General features: G+C 40.7%; 1 protein-coding gene across 3 annotated transcripts in view; it reads left to right on the top strand.

The window, feature by feature from the left end:
• Positions 1-18,704, top strand: part of LOC106881267 (tubulin gamma-1 chain) — a 74,773-nt gene that overhangs the window by 9,662 nt on the left and 46,407 nt on the right. For all 3 annotated transcript variants that reach the window (XM_052970524.2, XM_052970526.2, XM_052970525.2), the window contains 2 exons: positions 2,384-2,452; positions 8,338-8,417. In XM_052970524.2, the coding sequence (XP_052826484.1) occupies positions 2,384-2,452; positions 8,338-8,417 (149 nt within the window). The remainder of the gene's footprint in view (positions 1-2,383; positions 2,453-8,337; positions 8,418-18,704) is intronic.

Below are 18,704 nucleotides of genomic sequence, written 5' to 3'. Positions count from 1 at the left end.
CAGACGCTTCTGAGTAATGTATAGATATAGAGATGGTCATCAAGACTGATTTTGAAAAATGCGGAACCATTTGAAGATGCCATGATTGCTGTTTTGCGAATGGAAAATGAAATTAAAAATGTTTTGTGTAACGTCATTCGCAAACTGCCAGTTACCTCACAAGACATAAAATAAAAATCAGAAAACAATAAATTCCTTATAAAAATGAAAGAAATACTGAAAACTAAAAGTGATAAAAATATGTGCAACACAAATGCAAACCATTTTTCACAGAGTGACAATGTGTTGATGTATGCACAGTTGTGCTAACTGCACTACAAAAGCAATTATTAAAGCAATTTCATATTGGTAACTGAGGGATTTTGAGAATGAAATCATTAATGAGAAGTTATGTATATTGACCAACAATGGACCTTGACATTGAAGAATCTGCAGAATCATGCAGAGGGTGTGCCTTAGCTGCAAAAAGTGGCTGGAAATGCATAAATGTAAAAAAGCTGACCTCTGTGGTTACAATAAGTTTTTTACACGAATTGTTCACCAGGTATTCCTGATACCACTGTGTTGGATAATGGAACTGAATTCACCTCAGACAAGTACAGAAAATTTTGCAAAATGTTCGTCTTTGAAAAGGGTGAACAATGAAGTGATGGATGATTTTGCACTTCAACAATTTCTAAGAGTGTACCATCGAGAATGTCACCTGCAGAATTGATGTTTGCTAGAAAGGTCAGATCTGTTTTTGATAAGCTGATGCTTAGCGAAAAAAAAAAAAAAAAATGCTTCAAAATTCTTCAAGTTAGGTGACAAAGTTTTTTTTTAAACCTATAGATATGGTAAAGAAAGCTGGGAGGACGGTGTACTCATTAAATAAATTGGAAGAATGATATTCCTGGTCAACGGAAAAATGTTGAACGCAAAAGACAACCAGCTTAAGAGATGATTCATGAAAAAATAGTCACGTGAAATGAAATCCCTATGGAAGTATTGTACGACATGTTTGAGGTACCAACACCCTAACAATTTGAAACTACATGCTCTAGCACCAGAAAATGGAAAAGAACGGAAACATTGGAATTGAACCCTAAGCATAAGAGATCTTAAAATTTGGTGTAGAGTTCAGTTATCAAAAGGGAAGAAGATTGGGGAAACTGATTCTTAAAAGGGGAAATGTTTTGGGAGAATTTCACAAGTGACTAAAGGTGGTCTGTCTCATTGTTATAAATTAAAGAACTGTGAGTGATTTGCAGTTTGTGTTGGTAGCAGTTTACTGTGAGCCTTTGATATAGAGCATTGTGTCTCATGTAATAGTAATAGTAGTGCATTGTGTATATACTTCCCCACCGCTTTGTTATATTATATAGTTAATACTAGGATATAAAAATTTTTCTTTTCATTGTCTACATTTCACTGTTTTTTTGTTATTGTTAAGACTACATCATTTACTGGATTAATGTTTTTGGGACAGTATGAGCATCACAATTTTAATTATTCCACTTATAATTTTCAGATTTCATTTCTTGTAGAACATTTCTGTTGCTTAATTATTTAATTTATTTTATATTGCATTTGGTAATCAATAGTGTCATTGGTTGCAGATTGTCAGTGGGTGAATCATTGGATCAACACATTTGTATCTGGGTGTAGAACAAATATATGAGACTTCACTCATAAAACACTGGCTATTCATTACTCTTGCTGATGGTTACATCCTTTGCCAATATAATGGTGAAGACACATGCATATGCACAAAGGCCCCTGCACAGTTTTCTAAACACCAAATTCCACTCACATGGTATCAGTCAACTTGAGGCTAAAATAGAAAATACTTGTTCACAATGCCTTGGTGTGGAATTGAAAATAGAAACATGCTTGCAAAGCAAATTTCTTAACTACATAGTCATGCCTGTATATATATTTCAGATCGTATTTGTGATGGCTCTTACATTATGAAAACTATCTGGTTCTTCTGAAAAAGATACTAGAAAAATGCAATGTACAGATAAATTATTTTTACTTGCTTTTCATTTCATTCAGGTTGATTACACTCGGCTTTAATGTTTTTACAGTCATGGTTAATTTTAGATAACTGTATATGAAAATGATTTTGCAATGTACTTCTCTCAGTTGGATGATATAATATGCTTTGCCTCAGAGATTTGGTACACAAGTTGTAACACAATTTGAGTTCAAGAGCAACCACTGTTTTATATCCCAATATACCTTCACTCAATATTCAATACTTATTAACCTATGACAATTTGAACACTAACTCACTTAGCTAGTGTAGGAGATCCTATGGTTATAGACACTCTCTTGCTGTTCAAGATCTAAAATAAATGATACGAGAGAGTACTTAAACTAATATTTGTGGTATTTTTAGGGTGAAAAGTTATATGAGGAAATATTTGATATCATTGATAGAGAAGCCGATGGAAGTGACAGTCTTGAGGTAAGTATTAATCTCTTGTTAATCAGCTAGCACATAAATGTTCAAGAAACGTTGAAAGTAAATACAATTTTTTTATTTTTCAAATTAACGAAATTTTATTCAGTTGAATAATTTAGTATTTAACCCTTTTTTTACTATATTTCTAACCAAAATATACCACTTTATGTGTTTCAATTAAATTCTAAAATAACCATAAATTTAGACTGGTTTCATAAAACTACTCTGTTTTTATTTCTCAATGTATTAATGTGATTTTTGTAACGCAATTTAACAAAAGGTTCTTAGCTAAATCTGTTCCATTATTTTTGTGTCAAAGTGAATCTAATTATGGATAAATACAGATAAATTCAACAAAATATAAAATTATTCAAATTTTATTTAAACATCAGCACAGAAAGTGACTTATTAGCTAATATTCAATGAGTATACAGCAAAATTTTAATAGAGAAGAATTGCACTAATTACTAGATTATTTATCAGTTGAACTTAATGCACTTAAGATAGGTGTGCCATAAGGGTAAAACAGGGCTAAATACTATAATTTGTCTTTGAAGAAAACCAGGAAATGAAATACATTCCATCAACTAAATGAAATAAACCCTGCACATATACGTAAATATACAGAAACATATAATGATGGAAATATCTAATTCATAATTATGTGGTTTTTATGTTTGCCATATATTTTCTTAGATTTTTCTATCATCATTATCTTCATCATTTAACAGCTGTTTTCCATACTGCTATGGGTTGGATGGTTTGATGAGAGCAGGTTAGGTGAAGAGCTACTGGGGCTCCATGCCTGTTTTGGCATGGTTTTTATGGCTGGATACTCTTCCTAACATCAACCACTTTACAGAATGTACTGGGTGCCTTTATGCTGCACTGGCATAGGTGCTTTCATGTGGTATTGCATGGATGCTTTTTACATGGCACCAGCACCAATGAGCCGGCAAGATTAGAGTTGCTAAGTTGGAGAGGTATGTAAGGGGGCATGCCTGAATGCAAGGGCAACCATGATTTTACTTCTCTCTCTCTCTCTCTCTCTCTCTCTCTCTGGCTGGATAACCATATACCTTCTCTACAAAAGAGACCTGTTTCTGTCTCACTATAACCTTTCATCATCTGACATAAGATAACCTTCTCCAATGTCCCCTCCCCTCTCAAAAGATCTTTGTCTTGCAAGTTACTTGGTGACCTTGCCAGTGTTGATGCCATGTAAAAAGCATCTAGTCCATACTGTAAAATAGTTGGCATTTGAAAGGGCATCCAGCTGTAAAAAACATGCCAAAACTGACCTCACCTATGCGAGTGCCATGTAAAATGCACTCAGTCCACTCTGCTGGGTGATTGGTGTTAGGAAGGGCATCCAGCTGTAAAAAACATGCCAAAACTGACCTCACCTATGCGAGTGCCATGTAAAATGCACTCAGTCCACTCTGCTGGGTGATTGGTGTTAGGAAGGGCATCCAGCTGTAAAAACCCTGCCGAAATAGACACACAAGCATGGTGCAGGTTCCTGCCTGGCTCCTGTGAATCGTCCAGCCCATGCCAGTATGGAAGGTGGACGTTAAATGATGATGATGTATCTTCTCAACTACAGCAAACTACCAGAAGCTTGTCATCCCCTCTGTGAGGCCCAACGTCTGAAGATCCTTTCTCACCACTTTATCCCAAATCACTGAGCAAATTTGTGGCTTGTACAAAGTCTCCATGTGACCTAAAGTGACATAGTGGTGGAATGGGGAAGTAGACAGGGCCATTAGACCAAAGAAATGGGCTTGGGAAGACTAGAAGAGTGGTAGTAGCAGAGAACTATATCAGGTAGCTAGAAGGGAAGCTGGAGAAGCAGAGGCTTGAGGTGTTTTGACACAAGACTGTGTGTCAGAGAAAATCATGATGTTGCAGGGAAGAGGTGCATTTGCATGGATGATGACTCGTTTGCAGTTAGTGATTCTGCAAAGAAAGAGGTCTGCTAAATGTGAAGAATGCAAGAATGGAAGGCGGTGAGTTTGCCCAATGTAGATCCCGCAGTGGGACCAGCTATTCGAATCAATAGTAGTCTAGTACAGTGGTTCCCAAACTATTAGTCGCGACCCACTGATGGGTTGCGAACGGAATCCTAGTGGGTCGCAAAAAGTTATAAAATTATGCATTAGCTTTGATTAACTGCTGTTAATCAAAGTTCTGGGCGTCTCTTCAAACCCCGTACCCAATCATTTCCACCGAAGCATTAAAAGTACTTGTCCCTTTCGCGTCATCTTATAATTATGAAGCTGAATTTTCAGCAATGGTTGGGATTAAAAGCAAATTTCGAAATAAACTGCAGCTCTCAAATTCTTTACAGCTGAAACTATCACTCATTGAATCTGATGTTAATTCTATTATTGGGCGTAGCAAGAAACAGGCTCATCCTTCTCACAGGCCTCAATGAAAATGTAATCTGAAATAAATTTGTTTCTTTCATTAATGTTGACCCAGTAGATTTAAGTGGGTCGCATCTCTAAAAAGTTTGGGAACCACTGGTCTAGGAGATAAAGCAATTAAGGATATGAAGACAGCAGAAGCCCTTGGCCCATCAGGAATCACTGCTGAGGTGCTTAAAACATCTAGCAGTGTGGAATATGGTCCACTCACCTGTATAGTTATCTACAAGGGAGTCATACCCAGTGATCGGTGTAGCAGCATGATAGTCAATTGCTACAAAGTTAAAGGTGACGCTTTAGACAAATAATTACAGAGGTCTCAGATTGCTGGACCAGGTTATGAAAGTTACAGAAAGGGTCATTTCTCAACTAATTAGGAAGTGAGTTAGCCTAGATGAGATGCAGTTTGGTTTTGTGCCAGGGAGAAATACTAATGCTTTCTACTTTGTGAGACAACTGCAGGAAAAGTATTAGGCAAAGATAATTTTCACAACTCTGTAGTATATGCACACTGACATTACCCATCCAGCAGAGCATGCAGGCTTCATTTCTTTCAGGCCTTTGCATGTCCTCTGTTATCACAGCCCATGTATTACTGCTATATAGCATAGCTGTTTGTACTCTGCCATCTATCTTTTACTCTGATCTACCTTTTACTCAAATCTACCCTTTTCTTTGATGTATAGGCCCTTTGTTAGTAATAGAGGTTGTAACTCTCCTTGCTTTGTCCATTCTTATTCTAGCAAGTACGCTTTCAGAGCTTCCTCCTCCACTGCTAACTTGGTTGCCCAGGTAATGGGAACTATTTACTATTTCTGAGGATTCCCTCGGCCATTTGAGGGCGTCTATTCTCTGTACATTCTTAGTCTTTATTGTACTTGCACATCTTACACAAAGACTACTTTCTCTCTTAACCTTCCTCTGATACTGCTGCACCTCTTATGTGTCCATAGCTTGCACTAGGTACATCATATGGACCTTCTACCAACACCTTTTCTAGATATCAAGCAAGGCCATCTCCCTGAAAGGGCTAGTGATTTTTCTGTTTTCCTGCTGCTTATTGGACTTTGGTCTTTGATAAATTAATTCTAAAGCCCTTTGATTCCAGACCTTGTTTCTACAGCTGAAATTTTTTCTCTAGTGATTCTGCAATAAGAACATGATCATCAGCATAGAGGAGCTCCCAAGGCAGTCAAGTCTTAATTCCTCTGTTATGGCCTGGAGGACTATGATAAATAAGAGGGGGCTGAGAACCGATCCTTGCTGAATTCCTACCTGTACATTAAATTCCTTACTATATTCAGACTTTAGGTTAGAAAGATTCCAAGAAGCAGACTAGTCTGGAAAAGAAGGATTTGGAAGTTTAAGGATCTTTTGACCAGTCAGAGATTTAGAGACGTCATAACTGAAGCATTTAACACGAAGGAGGGTCTATAGACATGTAACATAGAGGATAACTGGAAGTTTCTATAGGACAACTTACTGAGTGCCACAGACCAAATCTATGACTGGGGCAAAGTCCCAACAGATATAGAGTGATGTGGTGGTGGAATAGTGTAGTAGATAGAGTTTTTAGAGTGACAGGATTGAAAGAATGGTGGTAGCAGACAACTGTATCAGGCAGCTAGAAGGGAAGCTAGGAGACAGTTATACTTAGCTTGGGAAGAAACAGAAAGGCTATGCCCTGCTTCTCCTCACACACAATTCTATCTTCTGGCAAAATTCCCCAACTCTCCATCCACTGCCCCTTCACTTACCATCACATGCTTATCCACACACTCTCCATGTCTCTGCACATCCACCATACCCACCTCCCAGCAACTCCAATTCCACTCACCATCACTTGCTATCTCTAATTATCTCCATTCACACTTTTAAGGAACATCTCTATTCCCTCAGTACTACCTTTACTGCCCCCCATTGTTCCCTGTGGGTTGGCCCTCTTTCTCTCACTCTGCCTTGTCTATCTTTCTAACTCTCCCACCTGCTTCCCTTATCCTACTGAGGTAGCCAAGTGTCTTCTCTGTAGTAAGACAGCTATCCCTGTCCCTCTATCTCAACTCCAATCTTTCGCCTGACATGGTTGCTTCTCTCTTTCAGCTGAGAAGTCCTTGTTATGCAAACATGCTGGCACCCGTTCTGGCGTCACATAAAAAGCACCCAGTACACTTTGTAAAGTAGTTGGCATTAAGGAAGGGCCAAAACAGATGACTGGTGCTTGGTGCAGCCCTCTTGCTTGTCAGCTCCTGTCAAACTGTCCAATCCATGCCAGCATGGAATATGGATTTTAAATGATGATGATGATTATGACATCTGTATAATATAACCCATTTCAATGAGTCATGTGTCAGTAAATTGACTCAGAAAGTTTATTTTGCTCAAGTTTTTTTCTCTGATCTGACTGCTTCTACTATGGTCTTTACTGCCTTGAGACATGCAGGCTCTACACAGCCTCCACCTGAACTCCACTATACAGGCTGTTCAGGCTAATTTGATGATTTTCTATGACTCTTTTTTTCAGGAACAACTTGATGAATTAGTGATTAGTCAACAGTATTGGAGAGCATAAAGATTAAAGTTGTAGTTGAGAAAGAGTTAACTGACATGGAGGACCGGAAGCTATCTAAATATTGGAAAAGAGTTACCTGTATTATGATGATTTGTGCTGGGTGTCAAAATGCTGACATCATGACTGCTGCTTAATGCTCTGTAGAGGCTCTTAGATAGACATAGACAGCTGCAACAGAGACTACAAAGCCATGGCCAGCAGGAAGGGTCACAGCAGGTGTTCTGTCAGTGTCCACACACTGGGATTCATTCCCATATCTTTGAACAGCTTCACAAACCAATCTGAATTGAACCTTAGGCACAATTGAGACAGCTGTATTTTGCTGCTGGAGACTGGTCAATCCTTGTTTGGAGAGGGTTGCTACTGGAAGGCCATGTGCGTGACAGCAAGATTTGGCTCCTTGCTTGGAAAGAGTCAAAAGTAGTTGTTGGAGAATTTCTCTGACTTCACCAGCCCCAATTTCTGGCCTTCTAATTCTCATTGTAATACCTTGGATTACTGTGTGTGGGGTATGGTTGAGAAGGACACCAACTGCCCTGCCTGCAACACAAAGGTCAAGCTAGTGGCCAAGGTCAAGGAGGTGTTCAAAGATCTTCCCAGGGTCACAGTGAGGAACACATGCACCAGGTTCCAGAGCCATATGGAGGCTGTGGTGGAAACTGAGGGTGGCTACTTTGGGTAAACTGTTATTTTTCAGCCATAATCTAGTTAGTATTTTTCGATTTAAAAAAAAAAAAAATTTTATTTTTGATTGGGATATTGTTTCCTTTTCCTTTTATGTACATTGTCAGATTTATCTTGAACACCCTGTCCTCATCCAAAATTTTTAAAATGTTAAAAGATAACTTGACCTTGTGTTCAGAAATTTTTTATTTGTTTCTTTGTTTCAGGGGTTTGTTCTTTGTCATTCAATAGCAGGTGGAACTGGATCAGGTTTAGGATCGTATATGTTGGAAAAGTTGAATGACAGGTAATTGGAAACATGCATTTTTTTTTACTGTGAAATGTATAATTATGAAGTTGAGAGCTAAATTTAATCCTCTATCAATTCCTCAGTCCTTATTTCATACATGTGCAATGGAAAAGCTTATTTGCTTGATTTTCTTGTAACAAAAAATATTTGCTATTGATGCATTGACTTGAAGAAGAGAAAATGCAAGCTGTGATATTTCTATAAAGTGATGCCAAAACCTTGAACTTGGTCTACTGGGAATTGCTCTGCATTTATTGTATTCGGTACACAGTTTACTGTACAATTGTCATGGTCTTTTACCAGCAGCCTGAAATCTAACATCACCATTTTTGCTGCTACTTTCTCAGTCCATGTTCACTCTGCACCAACACCACATAGTCCTTTTCTCTTACCAGGTACTCATCTTCAATTGGCATATCTATACCAAGACAGTTGCCTTCTACGGATAACTTGCGCAGCCACTCATATAAGGAAACATTGCATATATAGATCATGCTTACCCTACTTTTCCCTAGCTTCTGAAGAGTTTTCAAATTCCTATACTTCCTTACCATGCTTTCTTTCCTTTTAAAAAATTCTTACAGTCTACCATTTGCGCAAAGAGAGAAATTTTCATTGCTAACACAGAAAACAGCTCTCTGAATTTTTTCATATTTTCATATTGTAGAAACTGTGGTTTAATTACTGTCACCTCCTGCACTTATGACATCATCTAAATAAAAGAAAATAACTACATCTGATAAATTTATAGATTTCATGATTTTGACCAATTCTACTTGGAGAACCAGGCCAACAGCATTCTGCAGGCATGTTTTCCATTAGCACACTAAAACCTACTCTAAACATGTACCAAATACACAACTTCTACATTTAAGCAACCAGTATACTTAGATATCCTAATTATACACAGTAACACACATGCTATACATAAACATAAAATAATTTTGGCATAACATAACAGGCCTGTGAATTGCTTTCTTTTCTGTTTCATGGAAAGATTGTGTGTGTGTGTGTTCACATGTATTCATGCAAAATATGTTAAACTTCCCAAGTACATGTTTTCATCAGCATTGGTTTGTTCGTCTGTCCGACTGTGTTCAAAATAACTCAAAAACTTGTGAACGGTATTTGATGAAACTTGCATGAAAAGTTGGTAATGACACAAGGAATAGATGATGAAATTTTGGTAGTGATCCAGGAATTTTTATGGATTCTTGAAGGATTTTTCATTTGTTATCTTTACTTTACATGAAGTATTACATTATGTTCCTCGATTATCTCCCTTGAGAACACGTTCATCGTTTCCACGTAACCTATGGTGGTGTTGCTGTTTCCAAAGTTTATTTTCGTTTCTCTATCAGTAATTTTACTCGCGTATCTATCTTACTATGAGCTGCTTGGTAGAGGTCTGTGGAGGATGACATGACAAGCCTTGACTATTAGGATCAATTCAAAAAGCTCAGGCTTTGCTCCCTCCACCGCTGCTGTGAGCTATATCATCTGTATGATGTGGAAAATATTCCATCAACATTGCCCATCTTTAAAATTCATCCGAGGCTTGGCCCCCATGCCATCCGTCCACTACGGAAATGTTCGTGTCGTATCACAACACTATGACAGAACTATTTCACCTCAATTGGCCCTGCTCTCTTCAACATCGTGCCAGACACACATAAAGGACGAAAGTGACTTTATGGCATTCAAACAATCCCGAGATGATTACCCCCGACAAATACCAGATAAACCACCCACACCCAGATATGTCTCTGAAAACAATAACCCTCTGCTTGAATGGGCTACGGTTCCCCAGAGCTGACTGTGTATCTCTTTCAGATGGTGCTATTAAATTAGACATGGCCTGAGTCAACTTCGGCCGAAACTTATCTAAGTAATCTAATCTATGCTGTAACCTTAAGTATGGGAGGAGGATAAAATAGTATCGGTGGTTATTATGGTGACAGGAGCAGTGTATTATAACTGCTTCAGATGATTCTTGTTTTTAAAGGTTTTTATTTTTAAATCATATGGCTGTTTTTTTTTTACCCCGACCAAGGAGGTTATGTTTTTGCTGGCATTGGTTTGGGAAATTGGGCAATTTTCAGCATGCGTGTATATGGGTGGAAAGGAGCTGCTTGGCGGAGGTCTGCGCTCTCCAAGTGCTTTTGTAGTTGAGCATTGGTTTGGCTATAAAGTCTGTAATACAAAGAGATGGGTGATAAGACTCAATTGTACTCTTAGTCGAACAGTAAATATTGTTATTCTTAAACATGCTTTCTAAATTTCTTAGTTTTCTATATGTTTCACAATCCATTTAGCTTTTGCAAACTTGCAAGATAATGGTAGTAAAACAGTGATTCATTATTATCTCCAGTAGCTGTCACAGTACAAATATGGCTTCCATGATACCGTATTTCATCATTCAAGGCTGTTATTATTTCAGGCAAGTGCCTTTATGTTTATTTACCCATAAAGGTACTTGCCTGAAATAGCAGCCTCAAAAAGGTTACAACAAATGTAATAGTGGAATGATATTTTAAAGAATTATCAAGATATATATGTATGTAAGATACAGAAATAAATTTATTTCTCAAACGCGTGATAATGCTATAAATAGCGTGATCAGGATAAATTATCCATTTATTGCAGAAAAATACATTACTGGCCAGCCATGAGACTCGAACTCCCATCTCTGTGATTACGCGTCAAGTGTTGTATATATATATATATGTGTATATACATATATATGTATATATATCATCATCGTTTAACGTCTGCTTTCGATGTTAGCATGGGTTGGATGATTTGACTGAGGACTGGTGAACCAGATGGCTGCACCAAGCTCCAATCTGATCTGGCAGAGTTCCTACAGCTGGATGCCCTTCCTAACACCAACCACTCTGAGAGTGTAGTGGGTGTTTTTACGTGCCACTGGCACAGGGCCAGTCTGGTGGTACTGGCAACGGCCATGCTCAAATGGTGTTTTTACGTGCCACGTGCACAGGTGTCAGTCCAGCGGCACTGGCAACGACCTCGCTTGAATGTTTTGTTCACATGCCACCGGCACAAGTGCCAGTGAAGCGACACTGGTATCAATCACGCTCAAATGATGCTTTTTATGTGCCACCGGCACGGAAGCCAGACCGCTGCTCTGGCAGTGATCCCGCTTGGATGGTGCTGTTAGCGCTCCACTGACACAAATGGGAAGCAAGACAAATAACATAAAGAACGACCCTTCATCAGTTGTTGGGTGTTTTTCTACTCTCGTATTTCGAGCATTTAACAACAATATACGCTTTTGTTAAAACAGTTGCTCCCGCAAAGCAAATTAAATAAAATTTGGGATTTTGTAGAGGGTCAAAATTGGTAACACAAACAGGAGGGGCTGCTAAGCCTAACTGAGGATGTGGTGGGGAACGTGTAAATCAAGCTTGGACAAGAGACAGACAAGAACATGTCTTCCTTGTTCCAGCTACAATGGAGGGAAAGAAAGATGGCCAATGGTCACGTGAGCAAGGGAGGAGGGAGAGAGAGTGACAGAGTACTAGGATAGAATAGTGGGAGAAGAGGAGGTAAAAGAAAGAGAGAGAGAAAGAGGGAAAAATGAAAGAGTAAAAAGACAGAATAGAGTGTGCATCAGAATTATTAAGATATATATATAAATATACTAGCAGAATTACCCGGCATTGCCCATGTTACATGTAATGGAAGAATTAGACAGTTCTGTTATATTTTCTCTAATGAACTGGAATACCTATGATTTGAATTTCATTAAAATTGCAAATGAAGGTTCTTTCCCTCTTTACACACCCCAAAAAATTCTAATCATGACACATGTATCCCATACTACTGATCTTTATGCGCAGATTCCAAAATTCCAGTCTTATGGAACCTGCTAAAAGGATTTTGCTCCTGCAAAATGGAGGTCATGGAGCTCTAAAATGTGGGAGTTAAGGCCCCTATTGGGTGTGGGTGTCTTAATGTCAACCAGAGAAGTTGGATTGTTGAGAATCTTTTTGACTTGGGTGTTATATCTATTGTTTGAATTTCTTTGAAATAGAGAATATATGTATGTTCACTGGGTTTGTAAAAGAGAGCAAAGCTACAGGAAACCAAAAGACGAATGATTACAATAAGCAGTCAGCTACCCTACCCTAGTCGTTACTACTCCCCAATGTAGAATTCATCGCCATACAAGTGACAGGCACAGCCGTAAGATGCATTACGAATCTATAGCAATTGGAAGGGCATGACCCAACTGAAATAAACATTAACAACTGTGTAACGTGAGGGATGTCCAGGTAACTGGACAGAATAAATTTCCAACCTATAAATGTCTGAATAACCAGTCACTCACCTGGGAAGGCCTTGAAATCAATGTTACCATCTGGGGACTATGTGTGACCCAGTGATAATAAAAAGACTCAAAGGAGGTCTGCAACCAAATAACTTTACTCAACACTTTGCAACTGAATCAGTGGAGGCAAAGATACCTCTCATTTACTTGACAATTTATGTACCACATTGCAGAAATCACAATCTAAGTATATTTCAAAGCAAACTCTTACACTGTTGTACCATTGAATTACAAATAACGCTCATCTTTTGTGCTCGGGTGACCCTACAGCTTGTAAGAGGACAACTGTATTCGTCTTTGCTTAGATAAAATGACTAAATTGTGGGTGTTAAGTCCCCATGAAGAGGTCTTTCTAACTTCTAAGAAGATGAAATTTTAGAAATATTACTTCATTTGTGTCCAATATCTATGATTAAAATTTAATCAACAGCAAAAATATATGTGAATTTTCATGGAGGTTATGGCCCTTATGCATAGAATATAATTTCCAAATTTCATAAAGATTCATTCAGTACTTTTGACCTAGTTTTGGATCATAAAAAATGACTAAAATTTGGGAGTTAAGGCCCCCATTAGGGGGTTTTAGAATCCTCATGAGAAGTGGAAAGTTTGAGAATACTTCTTGATGTGTATCAATTACCCATGGTTGAAATTTCATTAACATCGAAAATGTATGAATTTTCATGGGGGTTCTGCCCCCTTTAAGCCATCTCAACTTCAAACCAAACACTGCATTATACCCGCCCTTATGCATTGAATGTAAGTTCCAAATATCATAAGGACCCGTTTAGTAATTTTGGTCCATGAAATTGTATGAAACATACAGCATTACCTTTCTCCCTAGGCTTGGATTTTGTGTTCCAAATTTCATTAGGATCGGTGCAGTAGTTTTTGAATGTATAAGTAACACACATAAAGACATTGACTTTTATATTATAGATATGAATATGCACATATACATACATGTATGTGTGTGTGTGTATTTTATTTATATATATATACACACACACACACACACACACAAAAAGATAGATTGATAGATCTAGTTTGACTGTCGATGTGACGAACACCATCTAGTCATCCCAGGTGGGGGTGGGCTTGTTTTGTGAGTCCACAGATGGCTAGTGAGGCCAATCTGCGCCCGAAAGAGTTTTTGACAGTGTGGACAGGGAATGATGGCGCCTGCTACGGGGTTGTTAGCTCTGTTCTTCCTGGCTTGTCTGCGGTCTTCGGTAGCAGCGATCCTATTGGTCTCGCATGTGTTGGCACCCTTGTGGACAGCTGATCGCCACCTTTCTCTGTCTAGAGCAGACTGCTCCCAAGTGTCACGGTCGATGTTGAAGGCTTTCAGTGTGTCCTTAAAGCGCTTCTGGCCGTCTTGTGAGCACTTTCCCTTTTGCAGCTCGCCAAAGAGCAATCTTTTTGGTAATCGATCGTCTGACATGCGAGCTATGTGCCCCGCCCAGGGAAGCTGAGACTGCATCAAGATGGTATGGATGCTGGGCAGGTTAGCACGTATTAGTACCTCAGTGTCCGGGATCCTGTCCTGCCACTTTATGCCGAGAAGTTTTCTGAGGCTTATTGTATGAAAGTGGTTCAGCCTCCTGGCATGAAGCTGGTAGACCATTCAGGACTCGCAGCCATAAAGCAGTGTTGTGAGAACAACAGCCCGGTACACCTTGATCTTTGTCATGATGATCCCCATCCTGTTCCAGACAGTCTTGCGTAGCTTGCCGAAGGCAGTGCTTGCCTTGGCGAGTCTGGCGTTGATTTCGTCATCGACGACATTTCTAGAGAGTGTGCTGCCAAGGTAGGTGAACTTGTCCACCGCGTTCAGTCGCTGCCCGTTGATGGTGATGTTGGGTTCAACGTAGGGCTTCGTTGAAGCTGGCTGATACATTACCTCGGTCTTTTTTGTGTTGATAGTAAGGCCAAAGTTGTTGCAGGCGCCAGAAAACAAGTCAACGCTGTGCTGCATGTTGGACTCAGTGGCAGCATTGAGAGCGCAGTCATCGGCAAACAGGAGGCCGTTGACGGTGTCTACTGAAACCTTTGAGCCTCCCGAGGTTGAAGACTGAACCGTCGGACCAGTACTTGATGCCGATGTCTGTGTCCCTGAAAGCATCTGTCAGCATGGCTGAGAACGTAAAGCTGAACAAGGTGGGAGCAAGGACACATTTTTGTTTCACTCTGTTGGAGACAGGGAATGGATCAGAGGTCTCTCCGTTGTCTTGTACCCTTGTCAACATGCCATCGTGTAGTTGTCTTACGATGGTGATGAATTTTCTGGGGCATCCATACTGCGCCAAGATTCTCCAAAGATCTTCTCTACTAACGGTATCAAAGGCCTTGGTCAGGTCGATGTAGGTGGAGTAGAGGTTGATGTTCTGCTCCCGACACTTCTGCAGCTGTCTAGCAGCAAACACCATGTTGATAGTCCCACGCTCTTTCCGGAAGCCACACTGGCTCTCAGGTAGGAGACCTTGCTCTAAGTGTACAACGAGGCGGTTGAGCAAAACTCTAGCCAGGATCTTGCCTGTGATGGACAGCAATGAAATTCCGTGATGATTGTCACAGACCTAGTGGTTTCCATTTCGCTTGTAGAGGTGGATGATGGAGACGTCTCTGAAGTCTTGAGGCACTGTCTCGTGCATCCAGATGGGCTGAAACAGCTGATGAATTTTCCTGGTTAGGACCATACCGCCTTCTTTGAATACTTCAGCTGGGATGGAGTCCAGACCAGGTGCTTTGCCACTGGACAGTAGGCGGCATGCTTTCTGAATTTCCTCCAAAGTTGGTTCAATGTCCATTGACTCTTCAACGGGGATTTGAGGTAGTCTATCGATGGCTTCACCATTGATGGTGGAAGGCCTATTCAGGACGCTGTCAAAATGTTCAGCCCATCTCTAATACCTTTTCCTTGTCGGTGATCAGTGTTGCCTCGTCAGCACTAAGGAGGGGAGACAGTGTTCTTGCAGTAGTAGGGCCGTAAACTTCCTTCAAGCTGTCATAGAAATTCTTCATGTCATTCTTGTCTGCATTGCTACTAAACCAGGAATCCTGCATCTGGCGCAACTTTGTTTGGATAGTGCTCCGTACACTCCGCAGTCTGTCTTTCTTTGAAACTGACTTGGGGTCAGTGAGGTGAGCTTTGTAAACACGATGCTTTTCCTCTAGTAGTTGCTTGATCTCTGTGCAGTTCTCATCAAACCAGTCCTTGTGCTTCTTTGTAGATGGCCCAAGGCATTCCATGGCTGTGTTGTACAATGTCACCCGGAGTGCAGTCCAGGCTTCCTCAATGTCCTTGCCTTGTAGCACAATGGGGTCTAAGTGTTGTTTCAGTGTATCGGTAAATAGCTGCCGATGTTCAAGCGTTTTGGTGCTTTTTTATTTTGTGGTCGTCTCTTGGGCTGAACTTTAAGGTTGAGTTTGGATACAACAAGGCGGTGGTCTGCCCAGCATTCTGCGCCACACGTGATCATCGTAACTCATACGTCTTGCCTGTCCTTCTTCCTTATGATAATGCAGTTGATGAGGTGCCAGTGCTTTGAGCGGGGATGCATCCATGACGTTTTGTTGGGGGTGGGGAGCTTAAAGATGGTGTTGGTGATCAGGAGGCCATGCTTTGCACAGGTCTGGAGGAGTAGCAGACTGTTGCTGTTGCAGTTGCCAACTCCATGTTTCCCAATCACTCCATTCCAGTAGACACTATCAGGACCAACTCTCGCATTGAAGTCACTTAGAATGATGAGTTTGTCTGCGCGGGGAGCCACGGTGATGACAGAGCTCAAGTCTTCATAGAACTTGTTCTTGGTCTCACTTGGATTCATCATGGTGGGGGAATAGGCACTGACAATGGTGGTGTATTTCTGTACACAACAAAGGGGGAGTCTCATTGTCATTAGGCGATCATTCATACCTTTTGGGGGACCAACCAACTTGCCAGCCAATGTTGACTTAACTGCAAAGCCAACTCCAGCCTCTCTTCTCTCTTCAGGTCGACATCCACTCCAAAAGAAAGTTAATCCTGCACCTTTTTCTTGTAGTTTGCCTTCGCCCGGCAGCCTGGTTTCGCCGAGAGCAGCAATGTCGATGTTATATCTGGCGAGTTCATTTTCTATTAGTGTTGTGCGTCTCTGAGTTCTCTCCGACTCGTCTCTGTCAAGAAGCGTACGAACGTTCCAAGCAGCGAGGATGAGTGGTGTAATCCTCGTTTTTTTTTCTTTGTTCTTTGTTTCGACTGCAGTGTGTAGGGTCCCCTCCAGTCATGGTAGGTTGGCTAGGGTAGGTGGAGCAGGCAATGTTTGGGACACCTTTTCTAGTCCGCTCCTCATGCCATGGAGGTGAGCAGTGCGTTCCTGAATAGGACTGCTCAGTCGCCCAGACATCTGCCGAAATCCACTGCTGCTCCAGATCAGTGAATAGTGACCCTGTGTGCAGGTTTGCGGCTACGACTTCCAGTGTACCCTCACCTGTTGTTTTGTCGCATGCCTGTCACCACAGGACTTTGGGATGAAGGCGTGGAAAGAAGGATGAAAGATGACTTGCACGAGGAAACTTTGCTTAAAGTGAGGAAGGGTTGCGCATCGCCAACCTCACTCTCTTATCCAAGACCTTCTTAACTAGCGGCAGGACCAGATCGAGATGACTGGGGACAGAACCGGATACAGTGAATGACCAAGATGTCCTATAGTGCCTCATCTTGCCCTATGCACTCCACTGTGTCCTGCTGTAACCGTCCTCTTCTCCATTGAAACCGTTCTGGTGGTTTCTTCTGTAGAATCAGCCGGCTCCAGTCTTCGTATGCGTAGGTAGGCAAGCCCTAACTCGCCGATGGTTTAAGTCCAGTCAGCTACCCTCACTTGGTTTAGCTGACTAGTCAAAGCCATTTCCTGGGATGTGGCCGCAGTTGCATACAAATAGCTACTAGGAGCCACAAGTGAGAGCTGAGTGCAGGTGGGGACCAAAGCGGAGCAACTACTCCAATGAGGAGCACAACTGTTGCCCCGTCAGAGATACTACCCCTCCCCTACAGCCCATACACCCCAAATTGATAGATACAACTGAGTGGGCAAACAAAAATGTGAGACACTGCCTAGTACTTTTTTTTATTTTGATGAGCCTGGTACTTATTCTATCAGTTTCTTCTTGTCAAACCAGTAAGTTATGGGGAAGTAAATAAACGAACAGCAGTTGTGAAGCAGGGATGAGGGTGAAACACAGAGACAAAGACACACACATCCACTTACATATATATACGATTTATTTGTTTCAATTTCTGTCTACAAAATCCATTCACAAGGCTTTGGTTGGTCTGAGGTAGAAGACACATGCCAAGTCACCACACAGTGGGACTGAACCCAAGATCATGTGCTTTGGAACCAAGTTTCTCACAACACAGCCACACCTGCACGTATGTGTGTGTGTATGAGTGTATATATGTATGCATGTATATATGTGTGCATATTACATGTACATATATATATATATATATATACATCTACACATACATGTATATATATACTGCTATACATATACATGTATACATATGCATCTGTATATATACATCTTCTGCCAAATGCTGTGCGTGAGAAGACCCAGCAAGCCAAGTGAGACCTAAATCTAAGGCCTCAGCCAGTCCACTTAGGCGTACCTTCCTTCATTGGACACTAAACTCCACTTGCGAAGACCTGTTGAGGCAAGTGAATTGACTGGCCTTCGTGCGGGTGACACGTAAAAGCACCCACTACACTCTCTGAGTGGTTGGCATTAGGAAGGGCATCCAGCTGTAGAAACTCTGCCAAATCAGATTGGAGCCTGGTGTTGCCATCCGGTTTCACCAGTCCTCAGTCAAATCGTCCAACCCATGCTAGCATGGAAAGCGGACATTAAAAGATGATGATGATACATCTATATATATACATTTGTGC

This window comes from Octopus bimaculoides, chromosome 9 (genome assembly GCF_046866305.1).
Source record: "Octopus bimaculoides isolate indiv1 chromosome 9, ASM4686630v1, whole genome shotgun sequence".
Taxonomy (NCBI): domain Eukaryota; kingdom Metazoa; phylum Mollusca; class Cephalopoda; order Octopoda; family Octopodidae; genus Octopus; species Octopus bimaculoides.
The sequence above is the reverse complement of the archived record's forward strand: the minus strand, read 5'-3'. Positions and strand labels throughout refer to the sequence as shown.